General features: G+C 33.2%; 1 protein-coding gene across 1 annotated transcript; it reads right to left on the bottom strand.

The window, feature by feature from the left end:
- LOC102599630 (alpha-amylase 3, chloroplastic) lies at positions 1-13,642 on the bottom strand. The gene is made up of 13 exons (XM_006357203.2): positions 13,240-13,642; positions 12,469-12,599; positions 12,157-12,211; positions 11,897-11,998; positions 11,611-11,731; positions 10,819-11,168; positions 7,174-7,829; positions 6,346-6,535; positions 4,024-4,130; positions 2,688-2,937; positions 2,434-2,556; positions 1,288-1,455; positions 1-648 (listed from the first exon to the last, which is right to left on the bottom strand). The coding sequence occupies exons 1-13, from the start codon at positions 13,504-13,506 to the stop codon at positions 490-492; spliced, it is 2,679 nt and encodes an 892-aa protein (XP_006357265.1). The 5' UTR covers positions 13,507-13,642; the 3' UTR covers positions 1-489.
- Between the last annotated feature and the right edge of the window lie 4,567 nt (positions 13,643-18,209).

The raw sequence follows: 18,209 nt of genomic DNA, 5'->3' as shown, positions 1-18,209 counted from the left end.
TTTACAAATTCTGTCCAAATAAGGTTGGAGCTTTTTATTCAGTAGCTGAACCAGCAACTCAATTGTTTACATAGCGATTGCTTGATAGTACTACAAATACAATACATCAATAGGTACATTCTAGTATTTATACGATAAAAAAGTGTCTATCGCCAATATGGCAAATAAGTTGTACAGAAGTTCTTTACAATGCCTCTTTATCTTCTGAAAAGGCAATACAATGTAGTGGTATATATCATATACTATCTTTACCAGACTATGTATAGTGTACATGGGGATTCTCCAAATACAACACTATTAACAGCAATTATTACCAGACTATTCATACTCTTGCTATTTTTACTCCAACAACACATCCGCTGCAGTACAGCATTTCTTACGACATTAACTCCTTCCATCTCCAGTCACTTTGGCAAATAAATTTGCAATGCTTACCCCAAACATTTACGAATAGTAGTATATTGGTACAGGGAAAGAAGGCGATTGTTTTCATGACAATTCCCAAACCTTGTAATCGTTACCCTCAGCAGCCATTTTCCATCTCTGCTGCCCAGTTGGAGGCTCATAGTGGCCTGGACCTATTTTAACAGCCAACTTATCATCAATAACTGCTGCATAAACATCTCTTTCGGCCTTTGTTATTACCACCTGATCAGACAGAAATCTTAGCATATTAGGAATACTATTGGTTCTGTATCCATAATAGGAAAGGATATCTTGATAATGGTCATACAGAATTTTACAACAAAAAAGCTCGTTTGAGAGTATTTAAGTATTCGAATTACTAAGGAATCATTAGTAACTGGGTACAGAGAGAAAAATGATTGCAGCTGAACTGGTATTTGAACTGGCAAATACCAGTTCTACTGTTGTTAACATTTTGAATATATGTGTCAAATTCATCAACAAAAATACCATCCGGATGTACTTTCTGTTAGATGTATAATTCTTCACCTTATGAAAAACGTATAACCTGATACTTCCCAAAAATGCATCAAAGGTTCCATGTATTGCATGCATGTAATATACATTTGTTAGTTTTTCAAGAGGTCATTTTACTGTATCATAGAGCAATTTTAAAAATGAGTTGGTTTCATGTTGATTGGTCAGAACAGAAAATACGGGAAAGGAGTATGTTAACTGAAGAAATATGAAGAATGTTTGTTCTCCTCTTCTCACCTTCCTATTCATTCAAAATCAATCAACCACTTAACTTTTCATATTAAGCTGAAATTAACCACAGAGGTCAAAAAGAACCTGCAGCTCAACATAGTTTTTGAGACTTACCATACTCCGACAGCTGATCTTGTTCCGCTTTCTGAGTGATATAAGATTTCCTATTTCAGGTTGGTAACCAGAGAAAATGTGATCAAAGAAGACTGACGGGGTTCCAGGGTGAGTCAGGATATAGGCATAACCTTGCATCTCTTTCCCACCAGGAAATCTCCAATGACCCTTCAAGGAAAAGCCCAAGATACAGAAAAAAAAAAATAATAAGGATGAAAAACAAGTCAGATCTTATGCTTAGTGTTATTCTATGATACCGGTTATTACAACAATCAATTACAAGTCTATTGAGGAGATCATATGACAAGCCCTAAAGATGTGACAGCATGAGAAAGAAGAATATGGAACTAAACTAAGGCCATGTAACCCAAAAAAATAAAGAGAATAGTCCCAATTTTATTTGATTGCACCGGCTGAGGACTTCTAAATTTGCAACTACAAACTCTAAATACTTGTGAAAATGTAAAGAAAGATTTGAAAAACATCAATGGAAGAGTTTGGAGTGCTACCTAAATTGGGAGACAAAATCCATTTCAAAATTTACAATTATCCCCATTAGTTCATATGTGAATCACTTTTTCAGCTCAAATGCATGGATTTTAAGTCAATGAGTCCAAATGGAACCTGAGAGAGATGTTCTGTACCACAAAAAAAAAACGCTGAAGAATTTTACAGCCTTGTGTTTGCGAGAACGTTTGCCTATTAAGATATCGACAAGAAAATTATGGAACATCAAGAGCAAAGAAACCAAAGAAAATCAAAGTTGACGACTAGGCTCGACTAGGATTTTAGTTTCTTCACTGATTTCCGAGGAGAACTATTCTTCCTAATGGTGGTCGCAGCTATGCACTAGTGCCAATAGAAACGCTACAGGGGTTACATTTCATCATGATATCTAACTGTAAATAGCATTTGTAGGTAGTTCCCAGGATTCAAGAGTTCATTTAGCTCTCATGCTTGAGGGATCCAACCACACTAAGCAGGAAAAAGGTAATAAATTAACTGAATGACCAAGAAAGGCATATTGTTGGTTCAGGCCAGTGGATATGCTGAACTATCTGTCTCCTCATAAAAGCCCTTTTATCATTGATCAAGATTAAAAGAGGAGCCTCTTCAGTCCTCTGATAACTAAAGAGCATATTTTACCTGTGTAGAACCTGTATCATGATTCTCTATAAAGGTAACAGCACGAGATGGCCACCATCCAACAACGCCAGGAGGTTTTCCCTTCTGATCGGATAGTCGCCAGTATTCACATCTTTCAATTGCCTAATTACATAGAATTTGAAAGAGAATGCTGTTAACACTAGAAAAACTGATTTCCCAATCCTTCCTTTTATTAAGTACTGTCGGTCAAGTATTGCATCCACTGTGCAAGGAGTAAAATTTGAAAAACTTACAGAATGAAGAATTCCCTTTGTTGTCACATCAAATGCTCCTGCAGTTCCATTAGTAGCATTAATCCAGTCAATAATTCTCTGCCGATGCGGATCTTGATTGTGATCCATCTCTCCGTAAGTATAAACAAGGGAATCCCAAAACTCGCCCACAGCGAAATAAGGTTCAGTTGCTTCCAAGTAATCCTTCACATAACCACCCCAAAACCCACGAACAAAATCAAGCCTCCATCCATCATAACCAATCTCCTCCCTGCCAAACCAGCATAATCATAAAAAGTTGTTACAAGATGACCTTTGAAGTTGGGACATTCTTGAGTAACACATGGGAAATAGAAAGACAAGACACATAAATTGTATTGTATAGCAAGTAAACAGCATCTTAATACAATGAAGCATAAATACCCATGAAACAGATGGAGAAATACCACTTTCTAAGCAGTTTAACAGTTGCAACTTCACTGTCTTCTTTATGAGCGGGTGCAATGCAATTATGCAAAGACAGTTAATTCCAGAGGAATGGATGGGATAAAACAAGAATATCTGGTGGACATGGATGAGATTCTATTTTGCTCCTATATGCAAGTGGCTTAAGTAAGACCTGCTGATACTGTTTTTCTGTTTCAAAAAAAATGGATAGTGCAGTAAAGAAAGCAGTTATTGAATCTTCAACTATCAACCAAGTATAATTTAAATGTTCATAAGGATATTTATTGAGCCTCATTTAATTTTCACATTTGGAATCAAAGCATTAGTGTGGCGTTAGTAATCCAGTCCCTTTGCCAACCGCAATCTCAATTTTAACTGCCTTCAATTACCAATTTTTTCCCTTGAGATCGTGGTGAAGTTCTTTCGAAAAATGGCATCTAATGTCTTCCAGAGTGACAGCAGTATATTTCGAATCTTCTATTTAAGCACTATCCAATTTCCATCTGCCATCACTTTCCTATTCTTTACACAGAATGCATCAATTCCCGAAAAAACAGAAGTCCTTACTGAATCACCTGAAATCTGTATCCTGTTGGCTTCCTGTTCTAATGTGCTTGACATAGACACAGTAGATAACCTCTTCACTTTTGCTCAAATGCTTTGCATTTTAATAAGTAGTGCTAAATATGCTTGGTCAATTAAAATTTAACCCTGGATTGACAGAGACCAAATGATATTTATTTTGATAACGCCTATGTAATTATTGCTAAACAACCTAGGTCGTTAAAAGCTCAGGCATTACAAGTACAAGGATGACATTCTCTTGATTTAACCATCAAAAGGTGTTTCAAATGAGAATAAACAGAAAAAAGAAGAAGATCAATATAGGTCAAAGCAAAGAGAATTGAACCTCAGCCAGAGTAACCATTCCCTGATATCCTTTCTCACGAATTCCTGGGAATGATCAATGTTAGGAGCAGCATGGAAATTATCTCCACTACTTTTGTTGCCCCTTCCCTGTAGAAAAAAAAGGTAGTTCAGACATCTGGTTCAACATATCTAGTAAAACCAGTCCGTATCTCATTAAGGGAAAGGGAAGCAAAAATGCCATGCTAGCCACAATGACCAAATTATTCTGGCTAAACCATAGTAAATGAGTTGCAGAACATTGCTGGTGATTAATAGATATTTTAAAGAGTAAGCCAGCCAATTTAAAAGCACAAACGAAAATCAAACGAGTATAGGAAAGTGTACCTCCTCACTTACGCCATCTACTTTTGGAAGTAAACAAATAGAAATCAGCTAATGCACTCCGGAAGGAAGATAAGAGCAACATCCAACAGGTAAAAGATGATGATTTTAGACTCTCTTTGTCTGCTTCACCCAACCCCCAAGGAGTTTAAACCATATTTATTGGTTTTTCCATAGTAGGTTAGCATTGTCTCAATTTTTTCAATTCTCAAATTTTCCTTAAAGTTACCTTTGCCATTAAATCATTTTAGGGTTATTTTTTGTATGTTTGAGCAAACAATCACCTACTTATTTCCTCTTAAGTTTTCTTTTTTTCTCATTCCTCTTTCTCTTTAGTTACTCTCTTCTTCTTTTCAAATTTCTCTCACTTGATAATTTTGAGCATCAATGATCCAATGATAGCAACCACATTAATCATTCTTCTGTCTTGGACCATTTCCAATTGCACATATTTGTGATTATTTCAAAGACTACAGCAAGCAATGAATGTTAAAAAATGTACAAAGCAAAAGGATTAGCCATGGGCTTCCACTACTAGTCCGAAATTGAAGCTGGTGTTGGTGGAACCAATGGAGTTCTGCCGTACGACGGTAGTATATTAAATGGATAGCACCACAGATCTAATGATGAAGTTATACCCAGAAGAAAAGGGAAAAGAAAAAAGAAAAAAGAAAAAAGAAAAAAGAAAAAAGAAAAAAGAAAAAAGAAAAAAGAAAAAAGAAAAAAGAAAAAAGAAAAAAGAAAAAAGAAAAAAGAAAAAAGAAAAAAGAAAAAAGAAAAAAGAAAAAAGAAAAAAGAAAAAAGAAAAAAGAAAAAAGAAAAAAGAAAAAAGAAAAAAGAAAAAAGAAAAAAGAAAAAAGAAAAAAGAAAAAAGAAAAAAGAAAAAAGAAAAAAGAAAAAAGAAAAAAGAAAAAAGAAAAAAGAAAAAAGAAAAAAGAAAAAAGAAAAAAGAAAAAAGAAAAAAGAAAAAAGAAAAAAGAAAAAAGAAAAAAGAAAAAAGAAAAAAGAAAAAAGAAAAAAGAAAAAAGAAAAAAGAAAAAAGAAAAAAGAAAAAAGAAAAAAGAAAAAAGAAAAAAAGAAAAAAGAAAAAAGAAAAAAGAAAAAAGAAAAAAGAAAAAAGAAAAAAGAAAAAAGAAAAAAGAAAAAAGAAAAAAGAAAAAAGAAAAAAGAAAAAAGAAAAAGAAATAGAAGAGGAAAACAAGGAAGTAGATGCCAGAAATCAAATGGGGAAGAGAATATGAAAGAGATTGACAGGAAGGCTTTTCTGAAGAACGAAATTGAGAGGAATGCAAAAAGAGGAAAGAACAGAGAGGGACCATGAGAAGCAAGGATCTGTTCGGTATAAGCGTAAAAAGGCAAAGATATCCTTATTATGAAAGAGATAGTTATGTAACTAAGATGAAATATTTGAGAATAAAAAATGGGAACACTGCTAACCTACTACAGCCATATACATATATACACACACAGTGTTCTTAGTACTTCATTCAGTTTTCAAGGTCTGAATGTGTTTTAAATGATATATCGAGCACATGGATTCTAGGTTAGCATATTAGAAGGCTAAAGAACCATAATATTAGTTTGAGTAAGAATCTCAATTACTCCTACCAGTAAGTGCCAACTGATCCAGCAAAATCATTAGTGCCACATACAATGAGCAATACATAGAGACAATTGACCTTTCACCTTTTCCAACAGCCCTTTGAAAAACCTTACTTGTTTTGACATATTAACAATATTTTAATGTAAACTTTTTTCTCTGGATTAATATCTCACTACAATTGATTTCAAATAACAAAGTAAGGAAGGGGTATACGATTAATCCGGTGGGGGACCAGAAAATTCTCAAATATTCCAGTTTGCTATTTTGCATCCTCTCTGAATTTGTGATTATTTCTAATTCTGGTGAAGGACAAGCATCACCGAAAAAGTTCCTTTTGCTAGTACAACAGCAAGGAAATATCAAGAGAAAAATACACACCTGGAAATGTGGATCATCTGCAACAACTGCACGCTCATCCCAATTTAACCGACCACCAAAGATATTCCATATACCATTTTGATTCCGTTCACTTGCACATCTATGATTTAAGACAACATCACCAAGAACCTTGATGCCCACTTCATGGAATTTCTTTACCGTAACTTTCAATTCATCAAAACTACCATATCTGACAAAGATACAGAAAACCACACAAAAATTAGATACACTAAACAAGTACAGATAGAAAAGCACGAATCGAGAGAGCAATAAATTTGCTTCATGGAAGTCTCATTTTACCTAGTAGGGACTATCTAATCAATGTTCAAAATGCAAGATAAATTAGATGCTAAATTATGTACTAAGTAACAGTCTACTTGAAACCAGAGAAAGACGGAAAGCAGCTTCAGTAAAAAACAAAAATAATGAAACAGATGTTCTTGTGGCAACTAATTTTGCATGTTTAATCATAACAAACGAGTAGAAAATGAAGAGATTGGGAAAGAGGAATGACGAAGTACAAGCAATGTTGCCCTTCTTAATTGTTGGCATATCCCCTATTTTAACTCCAAATAAAGAAGCTAATAGCCAAGAGACATTGAATTCTCATCAGTAAAAAACTTAAAATGACACTGCCCCTTCCAGATATTTGGTGCATCTCCTATTTTAAATTATAATGAAAAAAAATAATTAGAAATTGTTTGAGATACTTAGAACTTCATCACATAAATCCAGATATGATATCCATGACTTGCACTATAAATTAGACCCAAAATGCATGATTTACACTAACAAAAATGAGAACTGAGAGAATTTTTATTGTAATACCTGGAATTTAAGTTATATAAATCCCTAGGCATGTATCCCTCTGCTGACACTGAGTCAGTTGGTGGAGGTAACCAGATCACACTGAATCCAAGTGAAGATAACTCCGCAGCTTTTTCATGTAGCTCCTTGTACCATCTTCCAGATTTATGAGATTCCCAATTAAAACCCTGGCACAAAATCTCAAATCCTGTACCAGTTCCTGATGTTACTTTCACATCAGGCTGTATAACCTCAGATTCAGAAATAGCAATTTCTGGTATTGTTGGGATTGAACTTCTGAATATACCATAAGCTTCCGCAGCAAGCTTCTCAATTTCTTGAAGAATGGTTTCCTGTGTCTCCTTATTTTTTGTCTTTCGGCTCTTTTCAGAAGAAATGTCACTCACCAAACTCCTTATCTCCTTTATTATTTCATCAGTATACACAGAGCCTTCTTGGATCTCCTCAGGCGAACGATTGGCTAGCTGGGAAGAATTTGACTCCTCGTTTTGTTTTCTCTCCTCCAAATGCAATGTGCCATTTGACAGCGGTACATAAAAGTCGTCTCCGTAACAATTCAACCACATATTTTCATCTAGCTTCACCACAAAAACAAATCCGGAAAGTCCTCCATCCAAAGTAAACAGTCCCGAAGAACCATTGCCTCCCTCTTTTCTCTGTCACAAGAGCATATATCATCAATATGTAGATAAATAGCTGGTCTTAAAAACAAATGGTTACTTAATTTTCCGGGATATTGAGAAATTTTCCAAAGAGAATCTAGAAAAGAAAAGTGAACAAGATGATAATCCAATGAGAGAGAGACCCACAAGTATGGCATTGCAACTTTGTTTCAAACATGGATCCATTCTAAGTTGCAGATTTGCGTTGCATAAACTCAAATTTTAACTGTGGAGACATAAACTAGTATTTGAAAAGAATCCTAGATGCACGTGCACCACTCTGCCAGACCCTTCCATCATGGGAGATCAGGGCAAATCTAAAATACAGCAGTTATTGAAGGGAAAAGATTCCAAACTTTTAAGTGCTTGATGATAGTAGCAAACTTATTTGCCCAGGTTAGCCTTGTCTTTGCATGGAGTCATGTTTGAGCCTCCCCGTGAGAAACAGTAGTTCAGAATATGTTCACGTTCCCAAACGGCTACCTTCATTGTAGTTTCTTCTCTAATCACGGTATACAAACATCAGGCATCATCTCTATTCACATTAAATATTCAACTGATAGCAGTCTGATTCTAAGTTTCCCTAGAAAAAAGCAATTGTTCTACATTTTCACTACATGTAGGAATTCCTCTCTTATATATATAAAAAAAAAAACAGGTTAAAATCTTGGGAAAAAAGAGGCCAAACATCCTGTCATGATCTGGTATATAAATGATTAAGGAGCTGATTTTAGTTATATTAATAACACATAGAGGGCTGAAATTGTGAGTTGATTAATGAGCTCCGAACGCTGAGATAGTGCCATCTCACTATCACTTTTGGTTGCTATATGTAATAACCAAGAGAGAAGGAGCAGGCAACGAACCTATGGTATATTCTCTTACTCCTAATCATATGACCTTCTTCTTTCATTCTCCTTCTCTTCTATTCTTCATTCTGCAATTCTATGAGTTCTTCTTCCTTTTCTCATGCAGCTCCAGAAGTCTTCATTGGAGTGTCAGTTATTTTACTTCCATTTTCCCATTAATTCTGTTATTTGTCTAGTTCATAATCCAATTTCTTTCCATTGTCATTAAATCAGAAAATTGTCCCCAAAAATGTGTTGATTCATATAATCTCCAGTTATTAGATCACTACACGTCTCTTTATTCATTAAAGAAGAAGAGAAAGACTAGTTGCTTTGATGTATATGTGCTAGTACAACTTGCACATTTTAAGCAACTAGTAGCCCCATTTCATGTCCAGACATATTCAGCAACTTTCACTAAGTAGACGTAGAGAAGGCAAAGATTCCATTTTCCGTGGCAACTAAGATGTTAAGCAATATAGCAGATCAAATGATAAACAAGTGCCAAATGGAAAAGAAAACAAAACAAAAGAGTACTCCCTCTGTCCCCCAAAAAATGTCTTATTCCTTTCAGACCGTCCAAAAGTGTGACCACTTTCTTAAGAAAAAAAGTTCTTTTACAGTTTTTTTAATAGTTTGTGCACTCTAAAAATCATGTAGGAACCCATTTTACACTTTAGAATACAGTGTTTACTCTACTCTAATCTCTAAACCACAAAAGTCTTAACATATCGCACCCACATAATCCCCCATGAAATGCTAAACGATTTACATCTTGCACCGCCTTTAATTAACATGCTGATTTACTCTAAGACAACTGATTTTAAATGGAAGGAGTATCAATGAAGATCCAGGCTTTAAGCACTTCACAAAATCTGTGATCGGAGGTTATGACAGCCACTAATCAAACTAGCAGGTTAGAAAAACATGCCTGATAAATTCCAATGACTTACTGGTCAGAAGCAAATCCACACGACACTTCCATGTTTTCTTTTCATAAGTAAGCATTTTGATCAAGATAGTGCTTACAAAATTACATCAATAACCTAGAGTGACTCCTTTACATCAATTCACACGGCACTTTCAATGACTAGAATATTAACATTAAAGGCATGTTACTTGGTAGACTTAACTGAACCAGACAACTAACGTAAAATTGGACCAACAGATTAAAATCTTAAAATAAAAAGGCTATAACGTCCCTTCATTCATTAAAGAAGAAGAGAAAGGTTAGTTTCTCTGAATATGCACATGCTAGCTATTACAGACACACAAGCTTACACACTGCAAAAAAAAACCCTGTTTGATGTCAGAACTACTGTGCCACTTTCAAGCAGAAGATGTAGGGAAGACAAATTCCAATTCCCAAGGAACTCAATACATTAAAAGCAGTAGTCTGGCCAAGGAATACTAAACATGTGACAATGGAAAGAATAAAAAAAAGGAAGAAAAATAGTCTCCCTCCCTCTATCCCAAAAAAAGTAATCCTACTTCCCTCTTTTGGAGTACAATGTTTGCTTGAGATGAATTTAAGTGAGGGACATGATGAGGTAGTTTTTATATAGCCTAGCCCAACTTGTTTGGGACTGCAGCGTAGTTGTTGCTGTTGCATTTCCCTCTTTTGGACTGTCCAACATTGTGTCCAGAAAAGCTTTAATATAGTTTAGATATATCGAACAAGTTATGTAGGATCAAGATTTACTCTCTAAAATAGTAGACCAATTTACGATGTCTCCGTCACTGACACGCAACTTTTACTCTATTCTCTGAAGCCAAAAAAGTCATCATATTAGGCCTACATGTTCCACCCACCCTAACAAATACTAAAGACTTAACATGCTCAACTGTTCTCTAAACACACGAAATCAAACTAAGACTTCTAGCTCGGGTGGAGGGAGTATATATGAAGATTCCAGGCGCAAAACACTAGTAAGAATCCAGGATTGGAGATTTCCAAGACCACTAATCTACAATAGCAGGTCAGGAAAAAACTGGTTGTACAATCCAATGACCTGCTGACGAAAAAAGATTAAACAGCATTTTGATTGGCTAACATTTAAGGCATGAACTCTTGGTAGACTCAACTGAACCACACAACCAAGGAATTGGAAGTTCGTTAGTCCAAAAGCAAGTACCTGCAGCAAAGTCCGCAGTGCCTTATTCTTGAACACTACTGTTTCCGCTGGATATGGCATTGCAGGAAGTTCCCATATTTTAGTATCACCTTTGCAGATTCCCCAGTGAAGAATTACATTTCCTGGTATGTCGGTATCTATACACAAAATATTCTTAGCAGTCTCTGGACAGTGCTTAACAGAGACATTAACTATGTTATCAACAAGAGTCTCTTTTACTATGACATGTTCCTCATAGAACCCTTCAAGGTGCCTGTTTTTCGCACTAGACCCGTCATTGCTGCTTGATTCCCCTTTAGAAGGAGAAGCTTCTGGATTAAGGAGGATATTCGACAGCTTCCCTAGTGATCCTGCAATGCAAGAAGAGCAACTGAACTGTCACTTTCTTTTCTCAGTACAACTTGAATTTGTCACAGAATTCCTCAAATAAGATAAGACATAAAGGATCTTTCTGTCCATGCTGATATATCAGCTAAGCAGAGGAATGGTTTACTTAGAAACTATTACAGTATTCGAACTATTATAATACAAAATATCTTGTAAGTACATAAATTCACAACAGTACAGTAGTGCATCAACAGATATTCCATAAACAGATACAACCCTTCTTTAGCCTTGGTGAACAATCTTCATTGTTAGAAAAGATATGTTTCAATATATTTGAGTCATTTTCTTCTCTGGAGAAAGTCAGTCAGGTTAACATGAAAGAGATGACATGGATTGAATATAAGGGAGAGGCAAGAAATATGAACATTTGGTATGCATTTCACAACAAGAAGTACCCTGGACAACCTGACCATATGTTCGACTCCTTTTTAACACCAACGATATTAGCATCATCGTCAAGGCAGTCAACAAGAGGAATCTTGAAGTCCCGCCCTCTGTGCTGATACCAAACTCCAGTTTCCTCATCCTGCATCATCAAAATAAACCAACACCAAAGCATCATCACCACCAAAAAAGTGAAAACTAAAGCGATCAGAGCAGCAGCATACATGAATATGCTTTTTGTTGAATGCATCGTTAGCAGCATAACACGTACAGAAGAAAATTGAAACATCTAAGCACAGAAGCTCACCTTCAACACAAAATTTATAGCTGCAATAGACCACTTAGAACTTATGTCGATCTTCACCTCTTGAAATGCTTCTCCTTGCAAAGGAGTTTCAATTGCATAATCCTGTAACAACAATGAAATTCACATTTAAAGAAAAATATGTGAAAGAAATAGACACCTTCATGAAAATTGAAATTGAAGCATTATATCCACATTCAAGAAGAAATATTAACAGAAAAAGGGACGAAGCAAACTAGCTAGAGGGATGTAGTAGCAGACACCTTTATGGCGATTGAACCTGGCGGCCGCATCTCTGGAGGAGGCTGATCCCATTCACTGCCAGATTAAAATATACATTTTAAAAACAATATATTCGGAGTCTTTAGGAAATCAATAACTATTACATAAAAGTTGACGAGGTATAAATCTCCAAACCAGAACTAAAAAGCTATTTTCCCCATCTTAAAGACTATAACTTGGCATTAAAGCTAATTCCTTTTCTATACATGATATTGTAAAATTTATTCACCTAGTTATTCCTACCTCCAAAGGTAAAAAAAATAGCAGTGCTTCCATTTTCAAACCAGACTAACCTGCCAGTGTCATCTGTATAATGGACCCCCCAGTGAAGGATCCATTTCCCTGGCAAACTACATCCCACAGAGAGGTGCCAATTCTCTTCATCCTTCCCCTTATCCAATCTGATGGATATTTTTCCTTCAGCCTGCAATATCAAAACAAGACAATCAGTCCTCAACAGCTCTTCATTCTTTGGCTATACCACTAATGGGCTCGCCAAATAACACTTACACTGTTATTAAAGAAATAGAGTAGATTCAAACATATTAAAGAAAACTGCACATCTATAAATGACGGCGGAATTTTCAGTTACTCTCTCTAGTCTCTACTTTTGTTAGCTTGACCAATCTTCTTCTTCCTTTTTTTCCCTTCATGCAAACATATAATATGAATAGTTGTGCAGGCCTAGTGGTCAATAAAGTGGGTTGAAAACCATCAAAAAAATAATATGAATAGTTGCTAAACACTGATTCAAACACATATTAATTATTTTGAACCAAGAGAGAATACACGACGCCCAATCATGCAGAGTTTGCTTTTACACTTAACAAACAATCCAAAACTGCTTGGATTAATTAACAAAAAGGAAATTCCTCACAGAAATGGCGGGAAACGCGAAAAACTTAATTCTTCAAGCTTCAAATACTCATTAATTCCTATAATATTCTCTCATTTCTAATTATCCAATGAATATTCAAGCGAAAAATAGAGCACGCAATGGACGGATCTGCAAATCTCTAGGTTATTAATACATATACACACGAATAAATATAAAAAAAGAATACCCTTTCCGGTCGTTCCAACGAGAAAGTCTCCGTAAAAACGACGTCCAACTGTTCCGACGTCTCAATGACAGCAGCATCGGTGGAGCTAGCTCGGATAGGTACCGTCCGGCGACGCCGATAATCGCAGAATCTCAAAGTTGCGGTACCGGAGAGTGGCCTCCGAGAGTAATTTAGAGAAAATTGAGAGGTTTTTTTCGGATTTGGATATAGCTTTGGGCTTCGCCGGAGATAATGGCCGACAAGAGGCTCTATAGTAACTGTCGACATTTTTTCCGATCAGTAGATCTCACCTGAAAAAAATGAACGAAATTGATTTTGTTTGTCAGATATTTATAAAGATCACGTCCTGGATAATTATTCGGTTCTTTCGATTCGAAAATATCTTCCTTTTTTTCCCACTCGATTAGTATTTTTTTGAAGTTTGACTACTTTTACGCACCAAAAAATCTCATTCTTAAGAATAAAATGCCCCTACTAAAATTAATCTTATATCCAAAATTTTGATCAAGAAAAAAAATACATTCAATTTAATATAATCTTCGATATTAGCAAGCAAGTACCTTCAACTACATAATCAAAAAAAAATTGTTCGCACTTATGAATAGAGTCAAATATAGTAGTTACGATTCGATAGAATTTAATAATTTTAACTTAAATATTATATATTTGTATTAAAAAATCAGTAATCAAAAGAAATTATAATTCAAAATTCATTTATCTAAATGTTTATAATTTTGTCTTTTGATTACAATAATACTCTCAAAGTTCACTTTCACTTTTAATTGTTTACTATGCTTTGAAAATTTAAATTTGACTATTAATAATTTATTTAAATTAGAAAATTATATCTAATAATATAAGGATTGGAAAAAAAAAATCTTAACTTTTTAAAAGCAAGTAAATAAAAGGAAAAATCTATGTATATAATATGCCGTACCATTAAAGAAAAACGTAAAGAATAGCTTATAATTCCAAATAAAGATCGACTTTTAGTTTCGTAAAACTCTTGCAATGCAAATAATGGGGAAAACGAAAAGCTATTCCACACTATCTCTTCATAGAATAAATCAAAAAATGTTTCAATCAACGGAAGTGTCGTTCTGAAATCATATTTTCATTTCTTTTAAATTATCTATCGTGATTTTTTTTAAAAAGAGATTCTCTCCACATAGGATCACATTCCAAGGAAAGTGTTTCCTATTAAGAATTTTTTCATACTCAATATTTAAATTCGAAACTTTTAATTAAAAAAGGAATAACTTCATCTGCTATACGAAAGGGGATACACTTTCCAATTCCATCGGATACGGAGAGTACTATATATTCTAGTATAATAATACTACTTCTAGGCAGCTTTAACTAGATTCAAAGTTTCTCTCTGTCACACATAATTCTGTGGTCCTAAAGAAAAATAATATCTAATAAAATATCTTTATTTATTGGCTTTTCCCATAAAAAAAGGTATGTCATTATTTAATTGGGTATAGGTTTTTTTAAGATTTAATTTCTAATGGAGTGTGTATTATATTTCACATTATGATAATAATAAATGTAATATATTCTGTTATGTACATAAACTTCACTTGAAGATACAATTATAGAAATAATTATGAAAATAGTTGATATGTATGTTATGGGAGGTGAAGACTATGCATAAATAGTTATCTTGAGCTAAAACTTTCTGAAATTTCAATTTTGTTTATGTGATACAAATATATATATTTTTTGGTTCATATGTATCTAATCTTCCTTCTGTTTTTTTATCAAGAACTTTTCCCTATTTTTGATTCTTATATTCTAGAGATGAGGACGTTGAGATGGATGTGTGGGCATACTAAGAGATATAAGATTAGGAATGAAGATATTCGAGACAAGGTAGGAGTGACCTCAATAGAAAACGAAATTATGATGATTTGAGCATGTGCAGAGGAGATGCACAAATGTTCCAGTGCGGCGGTGTGGGAGGTTGCCTAGGGATGGTTTCAAGAGAGGTAGAAATAGGACGAAGAAGTATTGGGGGAGAGGAGGTTAGACAGGACATGACAACAACGTCAGCTTATCGAGGACATGACCTTAGATATCTAGAAGGTTATGAAGGATACAAATTAGGGTAGGAGGTTAGTTAGATAGTTGAACAATATCTCACTTATTCTTCTGTACTATTAGTCGTATTATTAGTCATAGTATTACTCTTGTAGTTTCTTATCCTTTGAGTTTAGTCATTAGCTATGAGTGTTTTACACTTCTATTATTGTTTTATCTTATTATAACTATCGTGTAGGATAATTTAATAAATTATTTATAGTATTTTGTCAGGACTTTCTCCATTTTCGTATTTAGTCATGCTTTATATTTTTCTAAACAGTAATAGAGAGGACTTGGCAAACTATATAACATACATTTTCTTTTTATAAGTACTATTTTTCTTTTCTTTTTTTATTTTGTTTTTTAGAAAAGAATTGGCAATCAATCAACTAGACTTAATTTTAAATTAATTAGTGCATTTCGCCGACAGATCAATTTTGCACGCAATTAGCTTATCTATTGTTACAAATAGAAAATCGATATCTGTCTATCAAAATTTAAGTAGATAACTTACCTGTTGTCAAAATGGACTTTAATTATTTGAATTTGGACTTTTAATTTTCGTTTACAACTTACTCACTCAATTAACGTGTTTGGGACAATTAAGAAAAAATAATGTGTTTAAATGTATCTACCTAATTTATTGGACTGGTCCACACAAAAACAGTTACTTACCTTGATAAATTAAATCTAAAAAATCAAACTTAAAAATAGTATCGTCAAACATAAGCACATCAATGGAATGGAAGAATATTCCTTATACTAGTATATAAATTCATAACAAATATGTCATACTTGATTTGACATATCTTTATAATTCAATAATAAAATTATATTTTATTATATTAGTCATATTAGTCATAATTATTATAACTATTTTGAAATAAAAAAAGGTTTATGGATGAAGTAATCGGAATGACAAGTGGTTACGGTTGCGGAAAGCGGAGAAAGTCGGGAACCGTCGGTTACCTTTTGAATCAAAGTAGCGACAAGCCGAGTATTACGACTACAGGGGGAGCTCAGGAACTATCCTTTCCGGCTGCCCCCTCCCCCCTTGGCTGCTTATGGACCCGAACCTGGGTAATCTATCCATGACCAGGATGAAGCTTGGGTGAAACTTACTGAAAAATAAATTAAAAATAATTAATGCATAAGAACAAAAATAAATAAGTATAAATAATAATTTATTTATTTATTGTGCAATTTGATCAAACAAATATATTAGTATGGTGAATATGTGAAAATGAACGTAATATAAAATAAATATTTGTTTTTTTTCTAGAAAAATATGTTTGTTTCTACAAAAGAAGTGTTCAACATTTTTCTTAGGCATAATATATAAATATACATTTTAATTTGATCTTACATTTATGTCCCTCATTACTATATAAGAAGAGTGAATAAAATTCACTCTTCTTTTGACACATGGCACCCAAAAAAAGGAGAGGGTTGAACATAAGTCTCAAGGTGAGGGTATTTTGGGTATTTCAAAATACCCTCACATTCACACTTATCTACTAAATTTTTTTTATATAAGTAGTAGATTTAAATATATTTAAAAATAATATAAGTAATACTATACATTACAATAATTAATAGCTTAAATATTTAAAAGTTATATAAAAAATATAATTGACTCTCTAAATTCTATTGGTACCACATAAAATGGATTATATGATAAACGTATATTGTTTGAAATTGACGAAAAAGAAACTATAAATTACAATAATTAACAAAAAATTTCCCTCGACTCCAACAAATCTATCAATTAATGCCACATAAATTGGGACATGGGAAATAACATATATTCTTTAAAAATTAAGTTCAAAATGTACTATAAAATACAATAATTAACAACTTAATATAATAAAGAGACATATAAAAAATATTTAATATTTGAAATTTTGCATGTGCCACATAAATTAGAACAAAGAGAGTAATAAATATTATTTTCAAAATTCTGTAAAAAAAGGTACTACAAATCACAATAGCTAACAATTTAAAATATTTTTACAATCATATAAAAATTTCAATAACTTCTCAAATTTCATAATATATGACATAAGAAGAGGGAATAACCAATATATTTATAAAAATAAATGACATATAAAATGAAATGGAGAGAGTATTAGTTTTTGAAAATGGAAAAGGACAAAACACATATAAAATTAAAACACATATAAAAAAAAAAGTTGGTTTAACTCTCAAACATAAAAAGTAACATATGTTATTAAAAACTTTAATAAAAAGTACTATAATTTACAATAAATAATAACTTAAAATATCTACAAGACAACAAAAAAAAGACTAATTTTTGTACTGCTTGTGTCACATATATTAGGATTGGGATGATTTTAAAATTTTAATTTTGGTTATACATTATAAAATAGCCGAAAAATTGAATGATATAATTTTTTTTAAAATAACCGAATGAATCGTCCTATCGATAACCCTAATGTTACTTCTACTCTGTTTATTTTTACTTAAATTTAGAAAGATATGCTTCATTTCTACCCTCAATCTTATCGCTACATTTATTTGCTATTTAAAATTGAAATTAAAAAGACAAATGACAAATAAGTTTCTATATTAGCTCACTTATGAGCAAAATATATTATAACAATCTTTACTAATTTTATAACAATACATAAACTATACTCCCTCCGTCCCATATTAGATGGGCACTTCCAACTTTACACGGTGATTAAGAAATCATTAATACATTGGAAGACTTCACCATTTTGCCCTTTCTTTATATCAATGCACATTCAAATGAGTTACAAAAAATACACATACAATATAGGAATGGTCATATTAATTGTAGGGGTAAAATGGAAAAGAATTAATTAATTCTATCCTAATTTAATAAGAGCTCAAATAATATG

The sequence above is a fragment of the Solanum tuberosum genome, unplaced genomic scaffold (genome assembly GCF_000226075.1).
Source record: "Solanum tuberosum cultivar DM 1-3 516 R44 unplaced genomic scaffold, SolTub_3.0 scf00243, whole genome shotgun sequence".
Classification (NCBI taxonomy): Eukaryota; Viridiplantae; Streptophyta; class Magnoliopsida; order Solanales; family Solanaceae; genus Solanum; species Solanum tuberosum.
This window is presented reverse-complemented; position numbering and strand designations above follow the sequence as displayed.

Excerpts from the sequence above, each read along its gene's own strand:
- LOC102599630 (XM_006357203.2), bottom strand. The coding sequence starts at position 13,506 with ATGTCGACAGTTACTATAGAGCCTCTTGTCGGCCATTATCTCCGGCGA. Across the intron at positions 11,999-12,156 it reads CAGGTTCAATCGCCATAAAG|GATTATGCAATTGAAACTCC; the intron begins GTGTCTGCTACT and ends TTGTTGTTACAG. Across the intron at positions 11,169-11,610 it reads GGAGTCGAACATATGGTCAG|GATCACTAGGGAAGCTGTCG; the intron begins GTTGTCCAGGGT and ends CTTGCATTGCAG.